At 50.9% G+C, this 27,583-nt stretch overlaps 11 protein-coding genes across 11 annotated transcripts; 8 read left to right on the plus strand and 3 right to left on the minus strand.

Annotated features, from left to right (window-relative positions):
• Positions 1-5,182: 5,182 nt before the first annotated feature.
• PHYSODRAFT_471171 (hypothetical protein) lies at positions 5,183-5,488 on the minus strand (the record flags this gene model as incomplete). Its single annotated transcript, XM_009518320.1, has 1 exon — positions 5,183-5,488. One exon carries the CDS (start codon positions 5,486-5,488, stop codon positions 5,183-5,185), a length of 306 nt encoding a protein of 101 aa, XP_009516615.1.
• Positions 5,489-8,619: 3,131 nt separating this feature from the next.
• Positions 8,620-9,651, plus strand: PHYSODRAFT_294543 (hypothetical protein; the record flags this gene model as incomplete). Its single annotated transcript, XM_009518321.1, has 3 exons — positions 8,620-8,997; positions 9,148-9,505; positions 9,569-9,651. 3 exons carry the CDS (start codon positions 8,620-8,622, stop codon positions 9,649-9,651), a joined length of 819 nt encoding a protein of 272 aa, XP_009516616.1.
• A 481-nt stretch (positions 9,652-10,132) lies between these two features.
• PHYSODRAFT_472673 (hypothetical protein) lies at positions 10,133-10,801 on the minus strand (the record flags this gene model as incomplete). Its single annotated transcript, XM_009518322.1, has 2 exons — positions 10,133-10,628; positions 10,686-10,801. 2 exons carry the CDS (start codon positions 10,799-10,801, stop codon positions 10,133-10,135), a joined length of 612 nt encoding a protein of 203 aa, XP_009516617.1.
• A 1,037-nt stretch (positions 10,802-11,838) lies between these two features.
• On the plus strand, positions 11,839-12,430 carry PHYSODRAFT_469259 (hypothetical protein; the record flags this gene model as incomplete). Its single annotated transcript, XM_009518323.1, has 3 exons — positions 11,839-11,926; positions 11,987-12,144; positions 12,206-12,430. 3 exons carry the CDS (start codon positions 11,839-11,841, stop codon positions 12,428-12,430), a joined length of 471 nt encoding a protein of 156 aa, XP_009516618.1.
• Positions 12,431-13,995: 1,565 nt separating this feature from the next.
• On the plus strand, positions 13,996-14,736 carry PHYSODRAFT_322876 (hypothetical protein; the record flags this gene model as incomplete). Its single annotated transcript, XM_009518324.1, has 2 exons — positions 13,996-14,394; positions 14,446-14,736. 2 exons carry the CDS (start codon positions 13,996-13,998, stop codon positions 14,734-14,736), a joined length of 690 nt encoding a protein of 229 aa, XP_009516619.1.
• A 1,185-nt stretch (positions 14,737-15,921) lies between these two features.
• Positions 15,922-17,033, plus strand: PHYSODRAFT_294546 (hypothetical protein; the record flags this gene model as incomplete). Its single annotated transcript, XM_009518325.1, has 3 exons — positions 15,922-16,153; positions 16,191-16,780; positions 16,815-17,033. The coding sequence occupies 3 exons, from the start codon at positions 15,922-15,924 to the stop codon at positions 17,031-17,033; spliced, it is 1,041 nt and encodes a 346-aa protein (XP_009516620.1).
• Positions 17,034-18,693: 1,660 nt separating this feature from the next.
• On the minus strand, positions 18,694-19,486 carry PHYSODRAFT_322877 (hypothetical protein; the record flags this gene model as incomplete). The annotated part of the gene is made up of 5 exons (XM_009518326.1): positions 18,694-18,846; positions 18,894-19,018; positions 19,066-19,092; positions 19,204-19,387; positions 19,469-19,486. The coding sequence occupies 5 exons, from the start codon at positions 19,484-19,486 to the stop codon at positions 18,694-18,696; spliced, it is 507 nt and encodes a 168-aa protein (XP_009516621.1).
• Positions 19,487-20,058: 572 nt separating this feature from the next.
• On the plus strand, positions 20,059-20,810 carry PHYSODRAFT_322878 (hypothetical protein; the record flags this gene model as incomplete). The annotated part of the gene is made up of 4 exons (XM_009518327.1): positions 20,059-20,197; positions 20,236-20,345; positions 20,389-20,474; positions 20,519-20,810. 4 exons carry the CDS (start codon positions 20,059-20,061, stop codon positions 20,808-20,810), a joined length of 627 nt encoding a protein of 208 aa, XP_009516622.1.
• A 1,205-nt stretch (positions 20,811-22,015) lies between these two features.
• On the plus strand, positions 22,016-22,621 carry PHYSODRAFT_294547 (hypothetical protein; the record flags this gene model as incomplete). The annotated part of the gene is made up of 1 exon (XM_009518328.1): positions 22,016-22,621. The coding sequence occupies one exon, from the start codon at positions 22,016-22,018 to the stop codon at positions 22,619-22,621; it is 606 nt and encodes a 201-aa protein (XP_009516623.1).
• A 447-nt stretch (positions 22,622-23,068) lies between these two features.
• PHYSODRAFT_379509 (hypothetical protein) lies at positions 23,069-23,311 on the plus strand (the record flags this gene model as incomplete). The annotated part of the gene is made up of 1 exon (XM_009518329.1): positions 23,069-23,311. A coding segment is annotated over one exon (243 nt), but the record flags the coding sequence as incomplete, so codon positions are not given.
• Positions 23,312-23,401: 90 nt separating this feature from the next.
• On the plus strand, positions 23,402-23,938 carry PHYSODRAFT_474969 (hypothetical protein; the record flags this gene model as incomplete). Its single annotated transcript, XM_009518330.1, has 1 exon — positions 23,402-23,938. A coding segment is annotated over one exon (537 nt), but the record flags the coding sequence as incomplete, so codon positions are not given.
• Positions 23,939-27,583: the final 3,645 nt, after the last annotated feature.

The following is a 27,583-nucleotide window of genomic DNA, read 5'->3' on the forward strand; positions in this document are numbered from 1 at the left end:
TTGTATTGAACCATAGGAAAGAGAAGATAGAACAGATAAGCCCTTTGGGCTACAAGAACAGAACAGCTTTTCCTCCCAACCACTCAGGGAAGACGTCCGGGCTATCGGTGAGTTCCCGTAGCAATTGGATAAACCTGTTGGTAGGATTATGACTGTCGGTGGACGCGCCTGCTAGTATCGTAGCGTGCGTTTACCCGTGGTCAGGCCGAGAGTGGCCGTGTATACGAAGGGCAAGTCATCGCCGAGTAGTGGAGGAGCGAGAGCGCACTCCATTTATCCTTCCCGCCGGAGTATAGCTCTGGCACCCTCGTATCAAGCCGTGACTGGCTGGGACCCTTCCTTCCTGAGGGCCTGCGAGGTTTATATTGCGTGTGAGAGCGTGCCAGCCTTTGCTCGTGGCTGGTGACGCTGTGGTTCCGTAGCGGAAACACGGTGCACAGAGGAAACATCAACCCGGTGCAAGGGAAAGTTCCTGGGCCTTCAGGTTCTAACCCTAACAAGCCCATTGAGTCATCGGGACTTGGTGGGTGCTGTTGGTGGGGAAAGTGTGCTATTATATAATTTAGTGCGTGTTCCTACACGGCATTTAACATACTAAAGTCCAGTATTTTTACCAAACAATATACCAGCCTTTGCCGAATCGTTGTCTTGTTTCACTTCGAACAGGACCGCCCCGCTCCAACATACTGAAGACCAGTCTATATACCAGCCAATATACCTATCTGTGCAGAAGAGCGTCTTCTTCCCCCACAAATAGGACTAGCCGTGCCCAGGTTCAACAAACCATTAGTGAAGTTGCAGGGCGCGACGTCAAGTGGGCGTGTTCAAGCATATGAAGCGGCAACGAAGGACAAACGATGAGGACAACATACTGAAGCACCATGATGATGCATGGCGCCAGGAACAAGATGGGTGGGGTGGACAGGAATCACTGCCAAGCATTTTGTCCGGGCCAACAGATGACATGACCGCAGCGCAAATGTTTGCAGCCACGTGGAAAGCGCGCCATCAGTGGCTGCGGACGGAAGTTACTCGACAGGTCCTAGTGATGGGACCTGGCGCGAGGACGAGTGACTGCAGCAATGCTACTGACCTTTTAGGGTATTTGGATGTGGAGCGATGACGAGAGCTGGGTATCGAACGGCAGCATGCGGATCCACTGTGTAACGGGTCGAGAAGGTGTGAATGGAGCTTTTGCTGGTGGTTTACTGGCACTTCAGTCTTTTAATGGAACTGATTCGGCTTGTGGGGTAGCTTGTGGCGAAGGTGGTATGGATTGTACGGTTCTGGATGGGGTTTGCACAGGCCCAGTGTGTGTGAATGGAGCTTCCACAGGTGATGTTGCGAGTTGCGAGGTTCTGGTTGGTAGTTGTGGCAATGGTCCTGAAGATATCGATACGAACGCGGAGCACCGATCCACCCGCGCTGAGAAGAAAAAAAAAGACGAGAAGGCTCGAAGAAACAGCGTTCGCGAACCCGTCTACAGTTAGGCTGTCGGGGCGCCACGGACATCGCAGTTCAAGATGTAGAATGTGATGGTGTCATGAACAGTGTCTTTCCAGATGATGTTGGGGCCACAAACCCAATCACGAAATCGCCGCCATGTTGACGGGGATAGTAGAAATTTGAGAGATATTAAAGGACAACCATCGGAGCAGCTTGTGAAGGAAACACGGCGACGACGAGAACGCTCAAATAGAGAACGCCCCAACAGGCAGCACCGTAGAACCCACGGACAGTCAGACACCACGGACGATGGTGTTTTACAAACTGGCGTGTTATCTGGAACTGACGATCTCGCAGCTGGTCAAGAGCAAATTTCATTCAAAAACGAGCTGAGTGACACTGAAAGGCAGTATTGCCTGAGGAGGCTCCAAGCCGCTCTCGGGGCGTACGGACTTGACGAATGTGTGTGCGCCATGTGCGACCGTTTATGCCTGCGCAGAGATTCACGACGAATGAAGGATACTGACTGGTGTTACATGGATAAGATGAAAGCAACGCTCTCTGTGGTGAAAGCCAACCTACCGGGCGATTTGGTTGATCAATATCGAGCCCCCGCGTTCATGGAAGGCTTGAAAGATGTGATGGTATCACCACGAGGAATAAAGCGCTTTTCAGATGAAAACGATTCTCCACGAGCTTGGTTCACTGTCTGCAAAGAGTGTAATCGCTGGTTGGACCGTGGAAAGCTGCCAAAGTTTGCGATTGCTAATGGTTTTTATGTGGGGAATCTTCCGCAGCCTCTAAATGGTCTTACGTTACCGGAGCGATTTATGACCCAGCTTGTCAGCATTGTTGCACTGACTCGTGTGGGAGACACCGTTGTATTCGATCGCATTGCATCGCTTTTGATCGTACGCCTGGGCCTCCATTATTGCTACTGCCACGCTCCATTAACGATGTGGACTCGTATCGTGTGGTCATGGTAGGAGATTTTACGCCATCTCAAGTCGCACAAGTGCGGAAGATGCATCGAATCCGGGCGCAGCGCGTACGTGACGTATTTAAGTTCTACAAGACGCACAACCACCTCTACGCGAGCGTCGTGCCAAACGAAGGTGGAATTAACATGGCGGACATGTATGACGAAACTGACCATGTCTTTGTGGAGCACGTTGATGTTTATTCGACAAATCGATGTGTTTATTAAATATGCGCTTGGAATGTACCCGGCATCAAGAAAACGGCTGCCCTTCCGAGGATTATTTGGTGATGTCAAAGCATATTTTGGAATGGTGGAAACGAGGGAGAGGCACGCTACATATACATTTTTTAATTTGGTTGAATCAGTGCCCGCCAAACTCAGCTGCCACTGAAAGTGTGCTGAACAGCACAGACGGAAGTATATTTCGTGAGCGAGTGGCATCTTATGTGCGAAGTATTGTACGCAATGGCCTCCCTATCTCTGTTGACGTCTGTGGCTGTTCCAGTTGCGGTGCCGACTTCACGGAATTGATAGCGTTACCGATACCGGATTGCGCCCGGAAAGACCCTCAAGCTGGGATTCTTGCTACGTGCATGAGAGCTTCCGTTGTGGAACCACCGCTCATTCGATGTAGCGCTTGCAACGCGGAGTTTAGTTCCCAACACATACTACGCAATGCTTTGTTAAAGTTTCGCCCAGAATACTGGCCAGCGCGGCGGCTCATGCTTTCCGACAATGAGATCAAGCAGCAAGCCCTGCCAGAAGCGTCGTGTCGCGACACTGAAGCCCAGGCTACCAGCATTGCATACGAGCGTGAAATTAACCAAGCAAATTTAACTGGCAACGCGATATGCTGTGGTGAACTGCTTGCGAAAGAGCTTCTTGAACAGGCGAATACCGCAAGAATGACCGTATACAAGAGTGACAATGACCCGTTTCGGAATGACAACTTGGCACGAATGATAGAAGCTACTCCGCCATCACCGTCAGATGCGAGAATGGACCGATCAGCACAACACAGCATGGTTTCAACTCTAGCTGTTCAGCTGAACCAGCACTTGTGGTGCCACACCAAAAGCTGTTCCAAGCAATCAACCACTACCGCCAACAGTAACTTTTGCCGCTACCGATTTCCTCGAGAAAGAGTCGCGAGTACATCATATGGACTATCTGGTGTGGAAGTTAGCCGGAGTCTAGGGCACGAATTCATGAACGGGTTCAACACTCAACTTTCAACAACTATGAACTCATAACTACATTTTAATGCAATCACGATATCCAGATCTTGCTTGGAGGTAGTGATGTAGCCGATCGAATTCATTATTGCTGTAAATACGTGACCAAACAGCAGAAACGAGTCGACTCCCAAGTTGCTGTTGCTGTAGCAGCACTTAAGCGACGTGAAGAGCGCGAGCGAGTTGACGCTACTACTTTGCAAACACATGACGACCCATTCACGCTTGGTCGCAAACGCGTCGCTGATATGATTTACTGCATGACCAATCGCCAAGAAGTAGCTGGTCCATTAGCTGCTCTATACCTTTACAGAGGCTCGTGCTGTTATTCAAGCGCAGGGTGTACGTCGCTACCTCTGGGGGATGCAATACCGCGGCTAACAAGATCCGATGAATACTCATGCAGACTGGTTAACATCAGTGAAGACGTGGAGGCGCCCAGCTTTCGTGCTGCTTCCGTGTTGGACGACTACTTATTCCGCCCGAATGCCTTGGCAAATACCAACCTGTACGAATTTACGATGTGGTATTTTCGAAAAAAGCACGAGAATGCTGTCAGGTCAAAATTTTCTTTCATTGTTGGACACCCGCTCCGTAGTACACATTGCCTTGGTAAACGATATGAAGCAGCAGTGCCTGTCATCCAGGGTTTCCGTATGCCGTACATGAGCAGCAATTCTGCATCGCCAACGAAAGGGAAATACGTGGTTCTTTCACTAGTACTTTTCAAACCTTTTCGAGCAGTTCAAGATATTATCGGCGAAGCTGACGAGTCCGACGAAGAATCATGGGCACATGCGTTTACTACGTGGAAGGATACTTGCACTCCATTTGTGAAAACCATCATGGATAACATGAACGATTATTGCAGTGGATTACAGAAGGCCGAAGCTCAGAGTAAAGCAGCACGGGAAGCAGAGGCGAACCCTTGGCACGGTGACGATAGCAGCAGTGATGACAACGATGACGTTTTCGACGGCGGAGATGATATTGATTTTAGCGATGAGGTCCCGAGGGCGAATGAGAAGGAATAAACATTTATTTCGATGCGGGAATTGGAGAATGAGGACACAATTGTTCTTGATAGTGTCTCCCTCGATCCCGCGGCATGTCCGACTACTATCGCCCCGAGTAACAAGGTTTCTTACGTGATCGATATCTTCAAGAAGCACAAAATACTTAATAGCGTCGCGAAGGACCTAGGCCTAGCTTGTGGCACAAGAGCAAGCTGGTCTACGGCTGTACTACCTCCTGTTGAATTGATGAAAATGTGGGTTCATGATGCAACTACGGACACCGCGCTCATATGTGCTCCATCCAACGTGCCAGTGGGTCGTGATACGGAGGTCATTGAGCTTTTGAGCGATGCACTGGTCTCCCGTAACTTGGAATGGCAGCCCTATCTGATCCGCAATGCGTCTTCATCACTGTCAGTGGAGAAACGATACGCCAGTATTTCTGAGATTTCAAAACAGTTTACACTCAACGAGAAGCCACACTATGTTTTCCGCCTCATGGGTCAAGCGCTGCTGTCGCGGTGGAAGCGTGCTGAGGAATCCGAAGTTCCAGTCGATGATTTTGGTTCTGTTCTGCGTGACAACCAACTGCGAATGTTTCTCGGAGGCGAAGGTGGTACCGGAAAGAGCCGCATTATTGACGCTGCCCATGCACTTTGAAATAGCTGGGGGCGCTCGGATTGCCTAGTCCAAACTGCACTGACGGGCAAAGCGGCTACGCTTATTGGGGGGGACACTAGCGAGTTTTTTTTGCTACAAATTCGACGAAAGAAGTCAGTGGATTCACTTGCTTTTCTGGATTTGATCATTGTTGGCGAGATTTCAATGATGAAGAAATACCAACTTTCTCAATTGAACAAGCGATTGCGCATAGCAAAGCGAGTCGCAGATGCTCCATTTGGAGGAATTCACGTCGATTTTGCGGGAGATTCTTTGCAGTTGCCACCTGTGGGAAGGCAACCCGTGTTCAAGGACCCTACGAAGACCAAACGAAAATCGACTAACATTTCTGCTGATGAGCTGGCTCGTTATGTACTACGGCAATCGTTTACGGACGTTATCATCCTGAGTAAATCTGTCCGGTTTCGTAAGGACCCTAAGTGGGGTCGCGGTTGCCAGCAAGCACGACGAGGTGTTTGGACTTCTGAGTTTGTCGGTATAATTAATTCTCGTTTGCTGACAAACGACGAGGCGTTGAATGATCCAGTCGCCAACGAGTGCTACAGCACCTTTGTGACTCCAGAAAATGCTACCCGGATCTCTATCAACAATTTGTTCATATCAAAAGCTCCAAAGTTGTTGCCTCAAGGCGAGTACCCTGTGCGAGTTGTGGCAAACTTTAAGGGGAAATGGGACAAGCTGAATCGGTCAGAGGTGCGGATGGTAATGTCGCTGCCAGATACTAAGTTTGGCTGTATGGCTCCATATCTCGACCTCATCATCGGTATGCCAGTCCAGGTGACACAGAACATTCGAGCTGAAAAACTGGTTGCTAATGGCACCCTTGGTCGTTTGGAAGCAATTATTTACCACCCGGATACCACGTTTCGTTTGGTATACGATGGCGTTGCAGATTTGACCGTGAAAATACCCAGCATCCCTCCCCCAGCTGTCATTGTACGGATTGATCGTGGCACATCGGCGAAGGCAATGCAGGGTTGTGCGGATGCCGACATATTTCCTCTTTTTTTCGACGCCCAGGCATTGAACCCTTGTGACATCGGGCTGGCGGGGTGTGTAAATGGAGTCCCGCGCACGCTGTCTGTACGGATTCACCAGTTCCCACTAGTTTGTGGGTGTCGTCGACGGTGTATAAAGTTCAGGGCGAAACTTTAGATGGGATAGTAGTTACGGAGTGGAGATCGAAGAGTGGGTTGGCAAACAAGAGAGAGCAGCCTTATCTTCTGGTATCGCGCGCTACGTCAAGGAATGCATTTGCTACTCTCGCTCCACTCACCCAAGACATAATCAAGTGGGCACACCTATCCGAAGATGCGCTGAACGAAGAAGCCCGCCTGGAACAGCTTAGCTCCCGGACAATTGCAAGGCCGCGATCAACGATATAGTCACGAGACAGCTCAATACTAGTTGGTTTGCCCCTAGCGCTGCATCATTCTTTGTTGATCGAAATATCGGTCGTACAAGCCGATGGCTAAGTTGTATAGTTAAACGCACTGATTTTACCAACGTATATAGCAACTAAACGCCGATTGGTTTAACCTGGTTACACAGAGGTTACTGTTTTGTGTGGAATACACCAAGGTTTTCTCCGAGCGTCCTCTCATTGGTATACTGAACTGCAGTCATTTTAACATTGTAGATAGCAACCAAGGGCCGATTGGCAGACTAAATGCTGTGCCTAAACCCATGATATCAGTGATTCACCGTCTAGCGATGCGCACACTGGCAAAACGAACGTTCGGCCCTTGATTTTCTTTTTAACTCAGCAATACCCAGAATGACTACAACAAATAAATCATTGCCCGAATGCTTGCTTGTACTCTTGCTACCAGATAAGCTTACATTGCCTCCAGCTTTGCTTCGAACACTCGATGCCGTAACCTAGATATCTGGGTCCACGTGGAACGTCCGAACACCCGGAGCGTTTATGCCAGCACTAGAGACGAAGTCACTGTAACAACGACTAGCATCTTCCTGGCCCAGGGAATACCTCGAGCGCTGGTTGAGTTGGAAGGAGTGCTCTTGGTCACGACACGAGAATTCCACCGCACAGACCTCACCGTCTACCTCGTTGTGCTCGAAGTATTCCTCAGCTGTAGTAACGAGTGGTGCCATTCAGCTTGGGTAATGTTCATGTCGTCCACAACGATGACGTCTGCAACATGCAACGACAACTCGAAATCCGCAAACACGACGTCCTGGAAATACGCATCAATTCGCCGTCTCTGGTCTTGAAATAAAGAGCTGCTGCAGACGCGAAGGTAACATGGCCTGCCCCAGGGTTAACCTGGTCCTGGAAAGCGCTGCGGAGTCTCCGAACCAGGCGAGTGCAGAACGTAGTCTTTCCGCTACCGGCGAGACCTCGCAAAAGCACGACAATCTTGCCTTGGCGCCATGTTCTATCGCACGCTGCGTCAGAGATCTGGCCCAGTGCTTGCGTCCACGTAGTATCCAGGAGGGCAATATCCTCCGTCATTGCCGTTGTTCTCCACTTGAGTTGATAGTGATTTGGGATCGATCCGAAATGAATACTAGTCAATCAATCGTTTTTCGGAGGGTACGGCTTTGACACTGCCGCGTTCTTCAAACTAACCAACGTTGGCAAACCAGGAGATCGATCACTAACGGGGAGATTGATCGCATGTGCGCCGCAAAGAAGACCGTTCCGATGTCAAAATCGGCGCAGAAACGCGGAGCCACTGCGTCCGGTGAGGAGACAAGTAAGAAGCGGAAGAAACGGGCGGTGAGCGCCAAGGCCAAACAAGCAAATGGCGGTGCGCGCGACCGCAAGAAAGCAAGAACTACAGAGGTGCGTGATGCGCTGGATTTCGCCACCACAGAGCCCGTGAACGGATCCACCCAGATGAGCAGTTCGGTGTTGCCCTTCTTCGACTTCGGGAGCGACGGGATATGATCCATCGCGACCACTTGGAACGGATATGTCGCTCGGATGGTCCCTGGAGGCAATAGCCCTACGGAGAACAACAGCCCCGTCTTCGGCCCGAAGACCGACATCCAAGAGCTGCCAAAAGAGCTTGTCCCCATAGCTGTTGCAGAGTTCACGCGCAAGATGCTGGCCGAAAAGGCTGCACAGCCAACGAGGGAACGCCGCACGCTCGGTGAGCCGTACAAGTTGGCTAATCACCAGAAACGCGAGTTGGCAGCAAGATACCAAGCCGCTCGGAACAGCAATGAACGACTTGACTACAGCAATGTTGCTGGCAATAAGCATTTCCAATCCTTCACTGGGCAAGCAACAATGCTAGCTGCACATGAACCTTGGTTGTTGGAGCAGTTGCAGCTCGCATACGACGAGCAGCTGCAAGGAGCGACGAGTCCAAGGGCAGACGTGGCAAGCCGAGTTGGAGCAGGTCGTGAGCAAGATCAAGCGGCGGACGACCCCACTCCGCATGAAGATCCAGAAGTGCAGCAAGCCGTGCAACAATTGCCACCCGACTCTGGCCCAGACGACTCAAGTCGAGTTGAAAGTACTACGTCGACGCCGGTGGGTGGGCAAAGCGATCTTTTCGGCAACGCTGAGCTTGTTCGGAGAAACGCGGAGCTCCAGGAAGAACTTTCGCGCCTTCAAACCAAGCTGGACAGCGAACAAACATGTCGAAGAGATTTGAAGCGTAAGGTAGACTCACTGGAGAAGCTGCAAGAAACGCTGGAGTTGAAGAAGACAGACTTGGAAGAACGAGAGAAAAGCTGGAATCTCTGAAGCAAGAGCTCACGAAGAAGAAACACTCCATTGATGAGGACGCTCGTGCGGTGAATGATGCTAAAGCGATTTTGGAACGTGAGCGCTCTTAACTTGGATCGTAAGCCGAAGACGCTGCGTCCGACGCAGCAGCACCAACTAGCATGTCAAACACGAGTTCTACAGATGCAAATGGAAGCCAATGGCTTGACGATTGGCATGCAGAAGTTGAAGAAGCAGAAAGACGTGGTGGACCGGCTGAAACGTGCGGAGCTGGAGCTTGATGATGCCAAACGGGCTTCCGACCAAATGAAGGAAACTATAACTCGCCTGGAGCTAGAGAACGAGCGCCTACTGCTGCACAAACGCATATTTGTCGGTTCTAGTGTCGCAGAAGGGATGATTCGCGGTTTTCGGGATATGCATGCAATTCACGAGGTGGATGGTAAGACGTCATGAGTCTGTTTATTTTCTTGAAGACAGCTTTTGTTGTTATTGAATGTGCCAGGGTGCCTCGACGCAATGCATGAAATGCAAAAATTCATCATCAAGAAGGCTATGAAGGTGTTTGGCGAATTTTCGCGTGCCTGAAATGCGATGAGCGAGTTCTGGTGTGAACGATGCAATCTCAGTTGGTAAAAGTTCTGTAACTAACCATAGCTTGAGACCCAACAAAAGGACCGCGCATAGTAACATCCAGTGATTTTACCAACACAAATAGCAACTGAGTATCGTTTCTCATACTTAAGCACATAGTTTTCACCAGCGAAGGTATCAGCTCAGCACTGGTAGGCAAAGTGAGTTAACAGCTAGGACAGCTAGGACACAAGCAAAGCATAGATTGATATTCTAATGACTGTGCGTGCGTATGTGTGTCTTAGGTGGGTGGGGGTCGAATGCGTTGAACGGGCTTATGATATTACGTAGACTAACAAATAGTGTACATTTGCTTGTTACTAGCTAGCTTACATTACACGCTATGCAACCTACGTTGAAGCTCACACGAAGTCTAGTGGATGTACCTTCGGTCCATACTTGCCTCCGTTTTCCAACACCCAGTAGCTAGGGAGAGTCAGCGTGCGTGTGGATCGTTCTTGATGCACGTGTTGTCAAAATACGGCACCAGCTGCGGTTCGTGAAATAGATCGTGCTGGTACGTCGGCATATCCAGGTATGCGTGGAGACAAATGTTCGCTGAGTCTTTGCCAACGGGTGCGTAGATGCAATCCCCTCGAAGCAAGATCATGTCGCCCTTGTTAAGGTAAATCTTCTGCAGATCCGACTTCAGCGCGATTTGGGCGTTCCAACCGAACACATGGAGGCAGGTGCCATCCGGCAGCGCTATCAGCATGAAACCAGCGACGGAGCAAGGATCCACAGTCACCCAGCGTGGATTGTCAGGAACAGTTTCAACAAACCGCAAGTCGTTGGCTTGAGAAAGCGGGAGAAACGTCCTGTAGTGCACTAAGAAGGCACGACCCTCTTGCTCTGGTAGAAACGCTTGCTTCCGGTAGAGGGCTGGCTGCGCGGCGGCGAAAGCATCGGGAGACCACTCGAGGTTGGAGTCGCTACGAGTTTGGTTGCGGAATTTGTTTACTTCGTCCGCGTCGTAGATATGGGGAGACCGCTCGAGATTGAAGTCGGTGTGGGCTCGGTTGCGATACTCGTTGGCTTTTTCCGCGGTGATGGCGTGGTACAGCTGGATTGCACCGTTCGTTGTAAACTTTTGTGGAGCTTGCATGGTGAGTCCAGCGAGAGGGTCGGGTGAGGTGGAGAGCGAAATGAACAATGATCCGAGCTTTTAGGTGCATAACTTATGCATGCTGCTTATGCACGTGCTGGCACGCAGCAAGAGCGCCCCGGTATGTGATGTGCCCGGGACGAGAGTGCCACCATAGGAAATATGTATGACATATTAAAGCAAAATGGCCTACTGCTTCAACGGTGATGCTCGCGTTAATTAAACTGTGGATATATATTAAAGCGAAAGTGAACTACTGGAACTGGGATGCTCAAGTTGAACTATTATGTATCTTTCAAAAATACATCGCGATTTCGAACGAACGTCCTCGACGAAATCTGGTCGACAACTTTAATACATGGTGCTGGCCAATGAGTGAGATGAAGTTACTTCCAGAAGTTGTCGGAGTCGCGGCCTGACACGTTGCAGCCAAAAGATTGAACTCACGAGGTGTTCATGGTGTCGAGTACGTAGAGATGCCCATAATAAAGGGGGGCTGATCTATGGCTTCAACAGGGATGCTCGAGATCCACTGTCCTGTATCTATTGAAACAAGTCATGATCGCCACAACATCAAATCGGCACGCCTTGTACTCAGCTAAAGCTTCTCGATAACAATCAAAAAGGGACCTCAACCGAGCTGACCGCGCCGTGCGGCCCGATAACGTTTCAGGCCACGTGTACTTCGTGTACGCGCGGCAGTTTGACACACTACAGAAGATCTTGCTGTACCCATCGTCGCTCCACTACGCGGAAGAGGCGTTGAAGTTCGGGGGCCAACGTTGGATGAGGAGGGTCTTGTGGCTCGCCTAACAGGACACGATACCCACACTTTATATAAGTCAGTCTGCGCTCTTATGCAGGTCTTGTGCATAACCCTTTGACGTCATTTCGACTATGGGGCCATGGCGCGCGTATCACCCCCGACCCTGGACGCTGTAAAGGTCGTGAAGCGGGGCCGTAAACCCCGCAAAGCAACGGCCAAAGCAACGGAAGTCGTTGTTCAAACCAGCGTCAACACGGACACGCCCAAGCAGATGACGCCTTGCCAGCGCATGAAAGCGCTTCTTGCGGCGAAAGCGCTGGAGCGAAAAGAAAGCGCCCCCGTCGTATCCACCGTTGAAAGTAAGCTTAGCTAGTGTTGATCTGTAACATCCTCACTGTTGTCGATCCTTTTGTCGTTAGATTTACGGGAGTTCCTGCAACGAAAGGGTGAACTGATTCCGATCGTGATTCGAATGAAACTTGTGTGGATCACCGACCACGTGTATGGCACCTGGAAGTTGGTGCGACTACATTTCACGGACGCGGAGGCCCCCGAATCGCTGGATAACCTTCTCAGCGTACGTTCGATCTTCCTGTTGCTTTTGCGCATTTGCGTTGGCTAAATGTGGCTTGCTGTAGGTCTATAAGACTCCGTACGAAGCAAACCGCGAAGACATCGCCTCGGCGCTGCTCACCGTCACGATATGGAACGTGGAAAGCGACTCGGAGCTGTTGCCATTGCCTGGATCCGTCGTTGATATCAACGAATACGCCAATCTCCAGCTGTACCGGGACAAGCAATGTCAGCTGCCGACGCGCCTGCCGCAGATGATCTGGTCAAACGAGCAGAGTTCGCCCGTGTGAAGTGGGACTAGTTAAGAGAGGTTGAGATGTGTGCAGCGTACATAATAGCATCGGTTGTTATTACTGGAAGTTCAATGGAGATGAGCGCGACGATAGCTGTGCGCTCCCGCGAGCAAGACCTCATTCGATAAAACTCAGGAAGCCGCCAACCTGGAGGTCAGCATGTGGAGGAACTCGTCATCGGACAGGTAAAGAACCCCCCAAGCATTCATTATAGCGCTTACACGAACTCATCTCAGCGTTGCAGATGACCAAACGACAAGCCTCTCAAAACTATAGCGATGGCGAGAAGCGGTGCCTGCTGGAACTCGTTCGTCGCCGCGCACCAACCCGGAAGGCAGAGTGGCAGGATCTGGCGCTTGCCTACAACGCAGCGAAGAATCGGAACTGGACGCAGCGAGACTTTGTTAGCCTCAAGCGCAAGTTCGTAGCTTGCGGCTCGCACATGAAGCAGCGGTCTCACTCACCGACGCAGAGGCTACAACACACCAGGAAAGCGATACCTGTACTGTGCGCGCTGGCGACTCGTCATCTCACCTGCAGTCGCAGCAGTTCCAGTGCCCAGGAGATGTGGCGCTGCCGTCGGTATATGTACCGCAGCAAAATTCTCCAACTCATCACCATCGAGTGAGCGATCCGATCACCCTGCTACGATTGCTGGACGAACGAGGCGCCGCATGGGCCAAGGGCAGAACAACTTTGCTTCTCGAGGAGCTGTTCAAGCTTCGCCAAGAAAGCCAGTTGCAACGCCGTTCAGCGCGACGTCACCACAAGGAGCTGCTACAGTCGCTGGCCTTACTCAGGCGTACTATGGAAAGATGGCCAGCACGACTGAGCGCTAAGCGTCGTCGCCCCTGCCACTAACTCGTTAGCTGACTTGCATTCAATACCCTGAGGTACCTGCACGTAAAAAACCCGACAATAAAGCCCTACATCAACTTCCCCACCTGCTTGTGAGTGAGCTGTTCTGTGGTATAGCGTTTTCTCGTTCATCGCCCAAGTCGACTCAAACATCTCGGCGAGTATGGATGCAGGGCAGTAGCATGGATTTCGCTGGGTACCGAAGTCAGCGAGCGATGAATTCATGGTAACACCCGCTATCCAGCATCGACGGCATCACTGCGGCAAGCACGAGGAGGACTTGGCAAGGCTGCCGTAATCGCACAAGCCAGTCCGGTCCAAGTGTGTACATCAGACACCGACTGGAGGAGTTTCGCCGACGCAGGATCCCAAAAATCTCAAGGGTCGCCGAGCGAGGAGTCGGCGAGCGGGTTGACTTGGTTTTAGTATTGGAGGGGCCGTAACAGCCCATTTTCATTAGATATTTGTATAGGAACCCAAAGGAAGGGCCATTGAGCCCAACAAAGCAAAGATAAATACAGCGTGGAATTTTCGAGGTCCTAAGCAAGCGGCACGCGGCGTCTCTTCAAGGTACGACCGCCCCCGTGGGGCTAGATCATGACCATCGCTGAGATCGGCTATCCGAGTGGGAAGCTAACGAGTTTTGGCACGTCTGCTACACCACAACTGGTGCCGCGACCCGGGAACAGGGTGTTTGTGGCAAGATGGTCAAGACACCGCGAAGCGGAAGCCCGGCGACGGCCGGAGGGAGGGCGCGGCCGAGAAGCGCGGACGCGGCGACGAAGGCGACGGCCAACACGCCACGCTCAGTGAAGTTCGACCGAGTCGGCGATCGTGATCATGGAAGTGGGGTTGACGATGATAGAAGTGCAGATGAAGTGGAGATGAAGGGCCCAGCGCCGAAGCTGGAGGATGAAGACGTTGACGAGCTAACGGTTGTCGTCGGGAAGTCGGGTGCTCCGCGCCCGATCGCTCGCCGGCTTGATGCAGAGCTCGGTGAAGTTACTCCGGCCCAGGTTCTGGTGCCCGATGAGCGGCCGATCACAGGAAATCGGCCGCCGGTGAACGGAGATACTCCGAATGCGTACAAGATACTGGGACAAGTCGACCGATCGATGGTCACTACAAGCGCGTGAGTGATGATGTTTGCGCAGAAAGAAGTCGGCGGTGCCAAGTGGGTGACACTCGAGAGAGAGCTGGCGTCTCCGATCGACAGCTCCACCCTGTTCCAATTCAGCAAGCAGACCAAGCGTCTACTGGTGGCGATGGGCTTCGAGTGTACCAGCGTCCCGTCGAATGTAGCTCTGGAAGTCTGGGAGCTCGCCAAGATAAGCGCCGAGCTGACCAAGTGGAAGCGCAAATGTGGTAAGAAGATCCGCTCAAGAATGGTCTTGATGGAACTGGATCCGCCAGTTGACCCGGTAATGGGATCCGGCAGTTGGTGACGGTGCCCAGTGGGAAAACAGAGCCCCAAGCTTGCATGTAAGACCAGTACAGATACGACCCACAAACTGCAAAGAGTGGTACATCCAAGTTCCTACAGGAAATTATATAATCTGAGGAGATAAGTGATTGAGGTGCGTTACTATCACTATTTCCTCAAGCTTCATTTTTACTTCTAAGAGAGAGGGTGATGGCGGTTGTACTCCTCAATAACATCGCACTTCTGCTGGATGGTTAGCCACACACCCTTGGTACGCTTCTGGGTGCCCTTAGAACGCTTCTGGAGGCTGGCCGTCCTGTGCTCAGTGCTGCCTTGAGTTTGTCTGTGGAAAAAGTGCGCCATTCTTTTAGCGGGATGATTCAACTGAAAATGGAATGTGTAGACCACACAGTGGCAGTACTTCAATGTGACGGGCGCTCCCTCCTGAGATGATGCCCCTTGATATCATGATTCGACAAGGGTATCAATTTATACGGTTTGCAGTTTCTGAGTGGTATCTGTACTGGCGATATATACAAATCAGACCTAGGTAGCTGGCTGGATTAAAATCGAGATTATTGACGACATAATAAGCATGCGTTGGCCAAAATATCTGCAAACGGCAATATAGCGCAACTAATTAGACAAAGAGAAGTAGGGTACCGACGAACTAAGTAATTGAATTGCATGATATTTTTATCAGTGCATTTCTGTGTCATAATGAATGCCAGTTCTTATATGCGTCTCACACTGTCTCCATATTATGATTTATGGATATTATGTGGTGTCTCCATTGCTATGGATCTCACCATGTCAAATAAAGTATCAAAGCCTCTACATTGGCATTACTTCAGTAACGACCATGGCTGCAATGACCAGGCTGGAGATAGAGTTATGATTTCACCAATGCTACGGCGTTGTCTTGTCGCTATAACTCAAATTCACTTGCTTGCATCAAGAACCTAGGTCGGGGATGGGCGGGTCGCTTAAATCTGTGAACGGACCAATAGGGTAGGGCATTCATTCAAGTTCGTGGTCCTTAAAAATATGGCCGGACCAATACAGTATGAGGGGCATTCGTTGAAAACAAGCCGTCCGACCATCAATGATATCATCAGATTTTTTTTGCTCAAGCAGAAGCGGAGCCTGAAGTGCAAGGTAGATGTCGAGCTCAAGAACAAAACGACAGCGCCAACAATGGCAAGACATGGATGTTACTGATCTTTTCGCTGGCCTAGATGATCATTATCAACAGGAGCAGCCCAAGCGTCAAAAGCGTGATGTTTTAGGGGGTAGTGAGGACAAGGCTCGCGATGCGAGTGGTATAGGTACGGCCTATCAGATGTTTCAGCCGCTGCGGCAAGACTCTTTCCGGGTGATATCATCACCACCGACAAGCGGACTAAGCCGATACGAAGTAAATGAAGCCCCTAGTGACGGTGAGAGCGACTTGCTGGCATATTTGACAGCACACAGAAGACGCGAGCAAAGTAGACTTCGACAACGACGATTCCAAGCACCTTCAGAAACAGAGGAGCCTACAGGAGCAGCATTTTGGAGGTCGTGGAGAGACGGATATTAACGAGAGCAGGCGCAGACAGGGAGAGAGATCGCAAATTAACGGTGCAACCACGAGCCGAGTTGATACGAGTCAGTTAGACCTCGGACGAAGGAGAATAAAAGTACCGCGACGCAGTGCACGCATGGTTGAAAACACGACAACGGAGGAAACATTTGACAACAAGCCAAGCAGCGAGGATCAAGCAGAATGCATGAAGCGGCTTCAAAGCGCGTTGGGCGCTGAAGAATTGGATGAATGTGTTTGTACAGTTTGTGGCCGTTTGGTGCTGTGCCATAAAAGCCAGCGTGTTGACGATTTGGGCTGGCGGTACACGAATGAGATGAAGCGTTGCTTGAAGGTCTCGAACAAGCATGAACTCTGCGACGAACTTATTAACCAGTACTGCTCTCCCCCCCACTTGCCAGCTTTAGAAGGAGTAATGATTTCGCTACGTGGAATACATTGTTACATGGATGACTCTAGTACGCCACAAACTTGGTTGTCGGTTTGTGGTGAGTGCTATAAATCGGTTGGGCAAGCTACCCAAGTTTTCAATCGCAAATGGATTTTTCATTGGAAGACTTGAGAAAAGATTACGCGGGCTTACACTGCCCGAGCGATTCATGACTCAACTAGTCAGTATTGTTGCCCTTACTCGTGTAATGCGAGTTTGGAAGACATCGATGCATACGTTCGCATTGTATCGCACTCGATTGTACGCCAGGCCCTCCCATCGTGCTGTTGTCACGTTCGGTTGAAGATATAGCCTCTTCCAAGTAGTTATGGTGGGGGAATTTACGCAAGAGCAATCAACGCAAGTGGACAAGATGCACCGAATTCGGAACAAAAAAATAAGAGATGTGTTCAAGTTCTACAAAGAGAAGATTCGCCTTTACGCGAAGGTGACGGCTAATGATTCAGTACTGAACCTGGAATGTTCGGACGATACTATTAAACACTATTTGGTGGGGCGTGTTGAAGACAGCGCTGGTCAAATTGACGAAGAAATGAACAAAGAGCAACAAAATGTTCGCGGAGAGTCCGATCCTTGGTGTGTGGTGGATGCGGAGGAGGAATCATTCGTCGTTGAGCGCAGAATGGGCCTCTCGGACGGATCATCGCCGGTTATGGCAAAAGAACACCCAGTCACAGGGAAAGTAGGGGGCCAAAATGAGCGTACATTTGAGATTTGCAGATCAAAAAATAAATGACGCGTAAAATACGTGACAACCAAATCCCTCATTCAGGCCGGATTTTCCCTCAGGATTAAAATACTCATTTGAAGTGAGGGTTACCTCGATTAATTTCGAACTTAAACGGCAAGAAGCTGTACTTTAGGAAAAGAAGCCCTCCATTTCAGAAAACCAGCTCGGACCGCGCAACCACCTCCTGGAAACATTACGATAGGCCTACGCGCCCGCTGTTAAAGGGTGGGGCAAGCCAAGCGACTTCATGAATTACGTAAGTTTGGCCTTGCTTCTTACAGGTGTGCATTAATGTTGCTTGTTATATGTGCATCAACTTTGGTAATTTGTTATTGTTTATGTGGTAATGTATTAAGGCTGTTAAGGAGGCGGCAAAAGCGGCAGGATGCCTCGTACGGGCAAGCTGAACGCATTGGCATCGGAGATGGTCAAGCTGCGAGAGTCTGCCCCCCCCGCGAATACTAAAGGTAACGTTGCTCTAAGCTCTATTGTCTGCTAATGTTGCACTATGATTGATAACACTGCTTCATTAATATTTATGTCTCTATGTTGTTTTGACGATGGTATTCAGCTTCAAGCTGCGCGCCGCGGGACGACAAGGACGTGCGGGCCGAGAGGGGAGTCCACATCTAGCAGAGTACCGATGTAGGTTAGACATGTATAGTAGATTAATAATACTAGTGTTGTCATATCTTATTGTAGAATAAGTAGTAAGTTACACCCGACCCCTATGCTAAGCTTGCCACCTCGCTGTAGCCAATCTGTGATTTTTTTCTTACCATTTGAGGCTCATCGACCTATTTTCATCTAATCGTCGCTCATTAGGGTTAGGGTTATTCCGTTCCAACTTTTTTCTGGAATCGTCCGGAATTTCCTGCTTCGCGCAAATAAGTAATCATACAAAACTAAAGATGTTTCTCGTTCTTACTCGATAAGTGCAAAACCTGCCGGATGTAGCCACTTCCAGACTTGCCGACACCGTACAAGGCCGACTCCAACAACCCAGCAAGCGCGGTAGTAAAGTAAATGAAAGACAGAATGGTCAAGTAGATAAATGAAAGAATATGTAGCAATCTTGATCGATAAACAATCAAACAATCAAGGGCTTGATGTCTACTGGTACTAGCTACACTGCGCTTGGCCGTCCTGCAGCTGCGCGTTCGCGCTAAGTGCCGCCCCAGGTCCTTGGTCTTGCTCTCGCGCTTGACGAAATTTACCTGCTCCGTCGTCTCATTGGGGTCGAGGTTGCTCCCTTGCCACTCGTCCAGTGGGCGTCCAGGTGTAGTAGCGCACTGCGGGTCGCGTCACCGCTCACTTCCTCGCTGGTCACTGCGCTCGCCACCTTGGTCGGCATCGACTCCTCCGTCTTGGTCGGCGGACATCGCTTCAAGCGGGCGGCACGCCCAGCCGTACCCTAGACATCCACAGCGCTGTTGGCATCCGCGGACAAGCCGGCCGCCTTGCTGCTGTCGCGGGTATGTGGTCTTCCGTCTGCACCGCAGCCTCCGCAGCACCTGCTGTCACGCGGTCGGCTGCCTCTAAGTCTTCATGCTGCACCCGCCTGCTCCTCCTCCAGCTTCATCACCTTCGACGTCCTCCTGCTCCTGCTGCACTACATCCAGGGCCCCGCAGTCAAAGTCTCACCCGAAGCGCTCTCCTCCCACACTACTTGAACTGTAGCTCCTCCTCGCGCTGCCAGCGCGTCTGCGCCTGCTGATCCCACGCCGTTCTCTCTTGCCCGAGTCGGCGATGCACGCGTTCTTGCATCTCCACCCCGCCGCCAGTGCGTACAGCACCACCGCCAGGCGCTCCGGCGACTCTTGGTCCACTTCCGGAGAGCTCATCTTCGCCACGTACGCCGAGCTGGACGCCGCCGAGCACAGCGCGAGCGGATATAGGCCAGTTTTCTTCAATATTGTTAGTGTAGGCGCGATTTTGGTGCGCGTCGTAAGTCTTGACGAAGATGTAGCCGCCACTTATCAGCGCACCGTGCCGCGGTCGCTCATGCCCAGAAGTTAGGAGATGTCGCCGCGCTGGGCTCCGACAGCGCCGGCCCGCCGTTCCTTCCACTCAATGTACGCGACACATCCTCCGTTTGCTCGGGCACGGCTGCAGGCTGCGTCGTGTCGCCGCGGTGAGCTTGTCCGGGCAACCGCCCTCCATTGCATCCTGCGCCACTCCACAGAAATATTGAGAGAAATATAACATTACGTATTAATAAGTGCAAATATCACACTATCCGCTGCCGTCCGGAATGAATAAGTGGGCGCTGATTGGCGCAAGTAATTTGATGTGTCGCCAGTGTGTCTCTATTGCAGGTTTGACAGGTTTCCGGATTCCGGTGCCAATTACTGTCATGTAAATTTGTCCATGCGTTGTGTACACATCTGGTCATACATCACCTGCGCTCTGCTGGCCTGTATTATGCTGCATCGGCCGATTATAGAGCGTTTGGTGGGGGTGGGATGTCCTTGTGTGCCGATCGAGAAGCAGTGACAAGTTACTGTATTGCTGTGTGGCGGGGTCACAGTGGTTGGCTACACTGCACTAACAGACCGATAAGGACGTAAAGATTGATATGAAGAGCTCCAGGGTAAACAAGCACAAGCACCACCAGCAGAGCAGCAAGGAGGCCATTGGAGAGGCCGAGAAGATGCAGCAGCACCACCGTAGTGGGCAGCAGGTGGGCAAGATGCGTCAGGAGAGCACAAGCAGCAGTCGGTCAGGACGTGGCTTATGGAATCGATGGGTCAAGTCGGCCTCGCGCTACGTGGAGCGCGCCATACTGCGCTGTGCAAGCTATACTATTTGGTGGGCGAGGACGCGAAAAGTGATGTGGTGCAGCTGAAGATGCCGTCCGTCGCGGTAAGAACAGGTGACGCACAGACCTGTGCGTGCACTCGTGCAGACGGAGGCATGCCTCGTGAGTGCGGAGCGCGTCAAGTCCACGCAGGTATCCGGATACATCGTTGCTGCCCTGTTGTCCAAGCCGGCGTAGCTGACCGCTGCGCCGTGCGCCACTCCTGCCACGTACTCAGGCTACCGACGCCGTTGGGCTCCGAGTCGAGCGGAAACGCGCGCACCTTTGGCTGTCTCCGTGAGCGAGCTTGGCTCCCGCTGGCAGATGTCTACGACATCTCCATGGTGCGCGTCAGGCGGTGCCTGAGGTCCACGCCTGAGGGTGCGGAGCCCGACGAGGTGGGCGCACAGTGGAAGAGGCTGCGTCGGACGTCACGAAGACGCGCCAGCCCTGTCGCCGCCGCTGCTGCTGCTGCTGCTACTCCGTCTGCTGGTAAGGTTGGTCGCAGTGCAACGTCTTCGCTTTGGTGAGTTTGTTGCCGTGCTGCGGCTGTGGCACCTCGCTACGAGCTGAAACGCTATATATTTTTACTAGTCAAGCAGGAGTGAAACATGTCGATCACATGCCGTAGCTAGGCTACATAATTCTAAAGTACATGTACCTGTTACTTGTTGGTAAACTAATTTTACAAGATATGTGCTAATTGCCAACAGTGGAGTGTCGACGCTGAGAGTGTGAACGGAAACCAAACCAGGTGTGCACTGCTTTGACTAAAATAACACCAGTCGCGAATGGGATACAATGCAAGCACTACAGCAACTGCATTTGGACTTTGAGCACCACTAGAAACATGAACAGCGTGTGCTATTGCAGATAATGAATCTTGCTGTCAAGAGAAGTAGGAAAGGGAGGCATGTTCGACTGCTGCGGCGACTCGTTCTACCTATCCGGTACAGGGTAGTAGGTGATAGTCCATGTAAGCAGTGAATAGAATGCTTTTGAACACGATCTACTGCCAAAATACCTATTGAACCAAGGTAACCGGCCAAAGTGCACACCCTTTCACGTAGATACAGCACCACGAAGTGTTGCTAGAGTAGACAGCCGAACGGAGCACGCGCTAAGGAACCCAGTCATGTCATGATCCAAAGCTGTGGCTGTTTGGTTCAGGTCTTTTGATTCGGTCTCACAATCAGCATGTTCAAATCCTAGACCTGATCTGCATAAGGAACCAATATAAAGGCAACCGGTCTTGGCAGGCCGATAGCAGCAGATAATGGAGCACACACCCAAGCTACAACGAGGAGCACTTGGCCTCTAACAGACGGAACATGCGTCCACGAACAAGTACTTGTCATCCAGGGCCCCCCACCCACCCTTACGAAGAAGCTTAGGCATGCTGCTTCCTTACGTATATTCCGGTTTGATTACCCCGTCGCGGACCCCCCTCTCACGGGTTTACGGGATCGAAAATCACGTAGCGTCGCCCGTGCCAAAAATAGATCTGGTCGCTACGTGTTTTTCGCTACGGGTTTTTGCCAAAAACACGTGCTTCTGAAAGCCTCTAGTATATGAACAATACGAATACGCTGTGAAGCGCGCATCGTACACGTATTCGGCTGCGTCTGCGGGCGTAATCTCCATCAAGAATAACAAGGCAGGCGACGACGCGTTCGATGAACCAAGCATTGAATATTGCATTCGGACATCGAATTGGCAGTGTTCCTGTTTGTTCATGTCCACAAGATTATTACCGTGTCGGCACGTCTTTTACGTTCGCAAGAACGAGAACTTTGATACGATTATTCCGGTCAAGTTGTTACATCCGCGCTGGTTACTCTCAACGTTCAAGTGCCCAACACTGAGTATCTCACCTCCTATGACTCCGTTTCGTGTTGGTTCTGTGATTCCCCGTACGACCACAGTTCCTTGGGATACGAACCGCAAATTTCGAGAGGCGCAGTGTGTTTCTAACGCTATCGCGAGCAACATTAGCTACTTAGGAATGAGAGAGTGTGCTGTTGCTATGAATGTGCTGCAAACGGTGAGCGAGATATTTGCGGCGAAACAGTTCGACAGAATCATCCCCGCTCGAAACTCGTACATGGACCGCAGTTCTCAAACCAGTATCAGTAGAGGACTACAGCTGTCTCCAGATAGTAATCTGAACAGCAACGGGAACGACATTACTGAAGCCTCACTCGCACACATTTCGGAGGATATGCAATCCGCCACTGGACCGGACGGTGATGATACTGCAAATGGAGAATCAGGAACTGGTTTTACTGGTCGTGATATGCAATCAGACGCAGAACCGCACAATTCTGGTACTGCAATTTGAGATTCTGGACCTGGGTTTGCTGATCTTGGTTCTGCGGTACCGCCTTCGAACCTACAACGAAATTCGGGATCGACTAGGACTCTGGCGCCCTTAGACGACCTTGACGAGGATATTGGTTTGGGTTCCGGGGCCCGCTCTCGTGGACGACGAAAAACAAAACCACGAGCAAAAAAGAAACAACATAATGAAAGCATCCAAATGACTCGAGTTGACTCGAACCTGCACGACATGGACATAAATCTCGAGACTGTGGACCTCGCGCTGACAGAGTGGGCGACCTATCTCACTGTCAAACCTGTGATATACTTTCAGGAATTTGGCTTGAAGACCAAAATCAAGCCACCTATAGCCCTGAAGTTGTCGGCATTACCAGCGACAAAGCCACTGGTTCATCCAAATGAATGCCAACGCATCATCTCTGAAGCCTACATTAAGAAGTGTGATACAAAGGTCTCAGCGCTGCAACGAAAGGTTTCTGGGCTAGCGGAGGATATGGTTGCACTGAAAATTCCTGGAGTCGGTGTGTTCAGTACCGTGACTCTGAAAATCATGAAACGCTGGCACCGCGCAATGAAAGTCGTAAAAAACATAGAGAAAACGCTGGAATGGATTCCTACCATCGACTTTACGCTTCATCTTCCACCGCATTTTGCAATTGTTCAAAACGTGGAACTGGAGGCAAACCTGAAACGCACCGCACTGTCACACCCATCGGTACGTCACGTTGCACCGCACGCCGTTATAGCTAATGTTGATTTAATGTGAACACAGGTACCCGCCCTAGATCTAGCAGCCAGGGGTTGCCTTAGCGATGGCACGATGTCCATGGTGTCGACGAAGCTGTTTGGGACTGATCAACGTGTGACAGTGGTGGACCCAGCTCACATTGGAGCCGTCCTAAACGGCGCACTCACAGTCAACACAAACGAGCTCGCAGATATTCTAGCCTTCCGGGCCACTGAGTTCATTATTTTTCCTACAAACTGCAATGGAAATCACTGGTGTAGCATCATGGTACGACAGAGAAACGAGACCGTACAGGTCTGCTACTACGATCCCATGCGCTCCAACTACACAATGCACATTCGAGCCGTAGCCCACAAGCTAGCGGGGCTCATTCAAGCCGGTCGTAGAGGTGTGAAAATTGACACCCTCGAGTACGATACTGATGTCGGAACTCAGTTGAATAACTACAACTGCGGGATTTATATTCTCTTGGGATTCGAACACTTCATCGGGGCTCCCGCCTTAGGCGAACTGGACAAGAAGAAGCTCCAGTGTCTACGATGCAGGTACTTGAATATGTGCTACCAGTGAGATAACTTGATCATATACCCTTCATACATATTCCACTTCGAATGACATACCACACGCTTATGGCTGGAACGATTAAGTGTTGTGTGCGTTCAACCGCGATTCGTTCGAGCCAGAAATCTCTTCTCTCCCATAACTGCTAACCGGAATGTATACCCTAGCCAAGACACGTGGGCTAACCCGCTCTACCAGCCTGGAGCTTGTCTGGAGGCTGTCTGGATATTCTGGACGCTGTCTGGAACCCAGTCTGGAGCTCCAAGCTCGTCACATGTTTCCCAGTCTGGAGCAGCAACATGTGCCCCTGAATTTTTCTGTCGCGGGCTCTCTTTCTTCCTTGCTACTTTTCGGTTTGCCTGGGTTTACGACCGCGTGCTACGCACACGGATCATAAACCACAGGTGGCGTTCTAGGTTGAACATTAAGTCGCCTAGGCATTATAACCACACCCTGGTCCCTTTATCCTTGGGGCACAAAGCCCTAGACCCCCCTCTATCTCCCCCAGAGAGGGAGCACCTCGCTTCGCTCGGTAGTCGGCAGGACCCACCTGCGGCGGGCGTTGGTGCTATCGTTCTCATTTAAGTACGACACCAAGTAGTACGCAAAAAGTGGTTATTTGGCTAACCAATTTCAGAAGTGGCTAGTCGGCAAGCATAAAGTAGCTACTTCAAAATAGATACCCTTCTTCATTCGATTGAGAACTATGGATGTTGGACATGCTGAAGACACTGGATCATTCGATTCTGACTGGTGATAATGCAATACATGTTACAGTTGCTCCAGTTGCCACTGTCGCCCTTCCCGCGCTCCTTCGCGACGTCACCAGAGCTTCATCTCACGGACAAGGTGCTGATCGTTTAGAATATATATTTAGGACCCTACCATATTACTACTTTTTTTAGATTCTGCAGATCGTTTCGCCCCGCACTGGTAAAAAGTGCCGCAGCAGGCGAAACTCTCCATCTTCTTATACAAACAACATCTTCCCTACTCTCTATTAGCGATAGACCAGAGCTTTATATACAATACGATAAAGTGTGGAGCATGTGGAGCTAACAATTTGTCGTAGTTTAATACTTTCGCAGAACTGGATCTGAAGATGCCTGTCAGTGCTGCTGCTGGAGCAAAACTATAAACGCAACGGTGCGCAGCAGTCAAGAAATTCTTAATATCCGGATGATGAGAGTTTTAACGCCATGTTGTCGCATGTACTTGCATTTGTAGCTACCGCAAGTAGTCGCGCAATTGGCACCCGGACAGGTAGACTTAGCTGCACCGTTTCCGTGGTCAAGGCGAGACAGCGATGCCCGCAGAAGACGCAGTCAAAAAAGGACAGCTGCGCGCTCTGACACTGAAACTTGCTCAAACAAAAGAATACAACCCGCAGCATGATATTTTTTTGTGAAATTATAATGCAAGCTACCAAGTTATCCTAGCCTACGCGAAGCTCTAGTATCATTGATTCCTTGAATCGTGTTCTTGCCGCTATTCGCTTTATGCTGCTGTTGTGGCGAGGATCTTGTTCATCTTCCTCCGACGCATGCCGTTGCGGTGTTGCAGGGGCAGCGACCCGGGGTGCTGCAACGGCTCGGTCCGTGGCGATGTGGCTCGGGCATCACCGAGGCGCAGACAGAGGTTAGGAAGCTTGGGTCGTGGTAGGCGCTCGGCTGAGGTTTCAAAGTGAGACTGGGATTTTTCCGACTTACATCGTCCAAAGCATGGAAAATGTGATCGAATCACAAGTTCAAAGAAAAAGCACGCCTGATCAAATCCAAGACCTGTTCTGCATAAGACCCATTTTAAAAACTCCCCCAAGACCCCATATGTCCACTTGTCATCCAAGGCGTCCGGTAGGCTCCTCCACCGCCCTAAATCAAGGCAAGGGCCGAGTAGCGCCTTCCCAACCTACCTGGAGTTTGAAGAGACCGCAGCCAACGCGCCGTATTGGGACCACTCCAGCTACAAGTGTCAGGAAACCATCATGCAACCCCCAAGAAAGTATGCATCCATTTCTTTAACTTGGTGAGGCGTCGATTTCGTTGCTACCTATTCCGGTGCCAGCCCCAGGCATACTGGAAGTATCGAGTATCATACGCCAGAAAGCGAGTAGACCAAACTATCATGGACCCACAAAAAACTTTACCAATTGAAATTTACAACACCCAACGCAGGTAAATTAGATGAAGACGCTGCAGACAACCGAGCCACGTGTTCATGGTGGATGCAACACCAACAGAATTATCGAAACCACGGAATGGACATGACTAACAGGAAGAAGACAATAATTAAAAAAACTGAACAATTTTTGCTTTACTTCACTATACTGTAAATCTACGTTGGCCCAGCGATGGCGCGTGTGCGTAGGCGCTGCCGACGTGTTCGCCGAATGACGGCGCTCACAGCTAAAGTTTGTTGAGCCGAGGTTCCAGCTTAAAACGTTGCATGCACTCGGAAGATTCCGCGCTACGCAGTTTTGCCACGGGTTTTTGATTTTCCGTATCGCTGATCAGCCGCCCCTACGGAAAACCCGTAGTCAAAAACACGTATCAGTGCTACGTGCTTTTCACTACGTCTTTTTAGAAATACCGTGCTTCTGAAAGCCTCTATTAGCTCACAAGCATGCTTACTGACCAGATTAGCGACGACAGTCATCTCTGCGTTGTGGAGAAGTGCTGAATAAGAATTGGTCTCCGAGAAAGGCGGCAGGGCCGATCGACTGGAAGTATGGGGGATCAGCGATCGAGAGACACGCAGCGAGGATATAAGGATCAGAGGGAGTTCTTCGGGAGATCTCAAGTGGCCCGATGACGCCGGCGCGTAAGGCAGGACATGTGGCGAGCCGGATTGTGAATGATCGTGCTCGAGCCGCGGCGTGATTCGGGGCTGACCCAAGCCCAGATCGACGACAGATCTCGCAGATCTAGGATGGCCGAGGACAGGAGATGATGGATCGGCGGCGTACGGCAACCGGCACAAATCGTCGATCGAGAGCTGATCGTCGATCGTGGAATGACCGTGAATCGGGGATCGACCGCGATGGGATGCACATGGAGGACGAAGTCAGGACAAGAATCCAGCAGTTGTTTAGTTGTAGGATGGTAGATGAGATGGTAGCGGTAGAGAGACACCAGCTAAACCTAAATCAGAACGCAATTTGCACAGAAGACCACAACTACCCTCAAGTCGTCAAGTCCCAGGAACTACATTGACCTCGGCAAGCGTTGACACTTCGGGTAGTGAACTAGCGGTACGGTTAAGACTGGATTAATACATTGGCCAGCTTGACCTACTCTAGTGATCTTTCTCTCGTGTGCAAGCCCTCGATAGACCGGATACTGCTTGGCCGGCGATCGATGCGTCTCTCAATCGACCTCGATCCCGCTATAGGAAGCGGCAAGCAACTCAGGAAAGGAAGGAAGACAACCGGAAGGCAACTGCAGGCCGTGGATCGACTCCAAGCCGACCGATCGGAGCGAACAACCTTCGATCGGAGCGTATACTCGGACGCAGAGCGAAGATTCCCGCGCTGCTCCACAACCTATCCCCGCGTCACGCCAAGACATTCGATCTTCACCAAGTGCTGCATCTTCGGAGCCTCGAGAGAGCAGATCCAGCCCCCCGACGGGTACACAAGGTGAGAACAAGTTCAGC

This window comes from Phytophthora sojae, assembly GCF_000149755.1.
Source record: "Phytophthora sojae unplaced genomic scaffold PHYSOscaffold_1, whole genome shotgun sequence".
In the NCBI taxonomy this organism is placed as follows: Eukaryota; Oomycota; class Peronosporomycetes; order Peronosporales; family Peronosporaceae; genus Phytophthora; species Phytophthora sojae.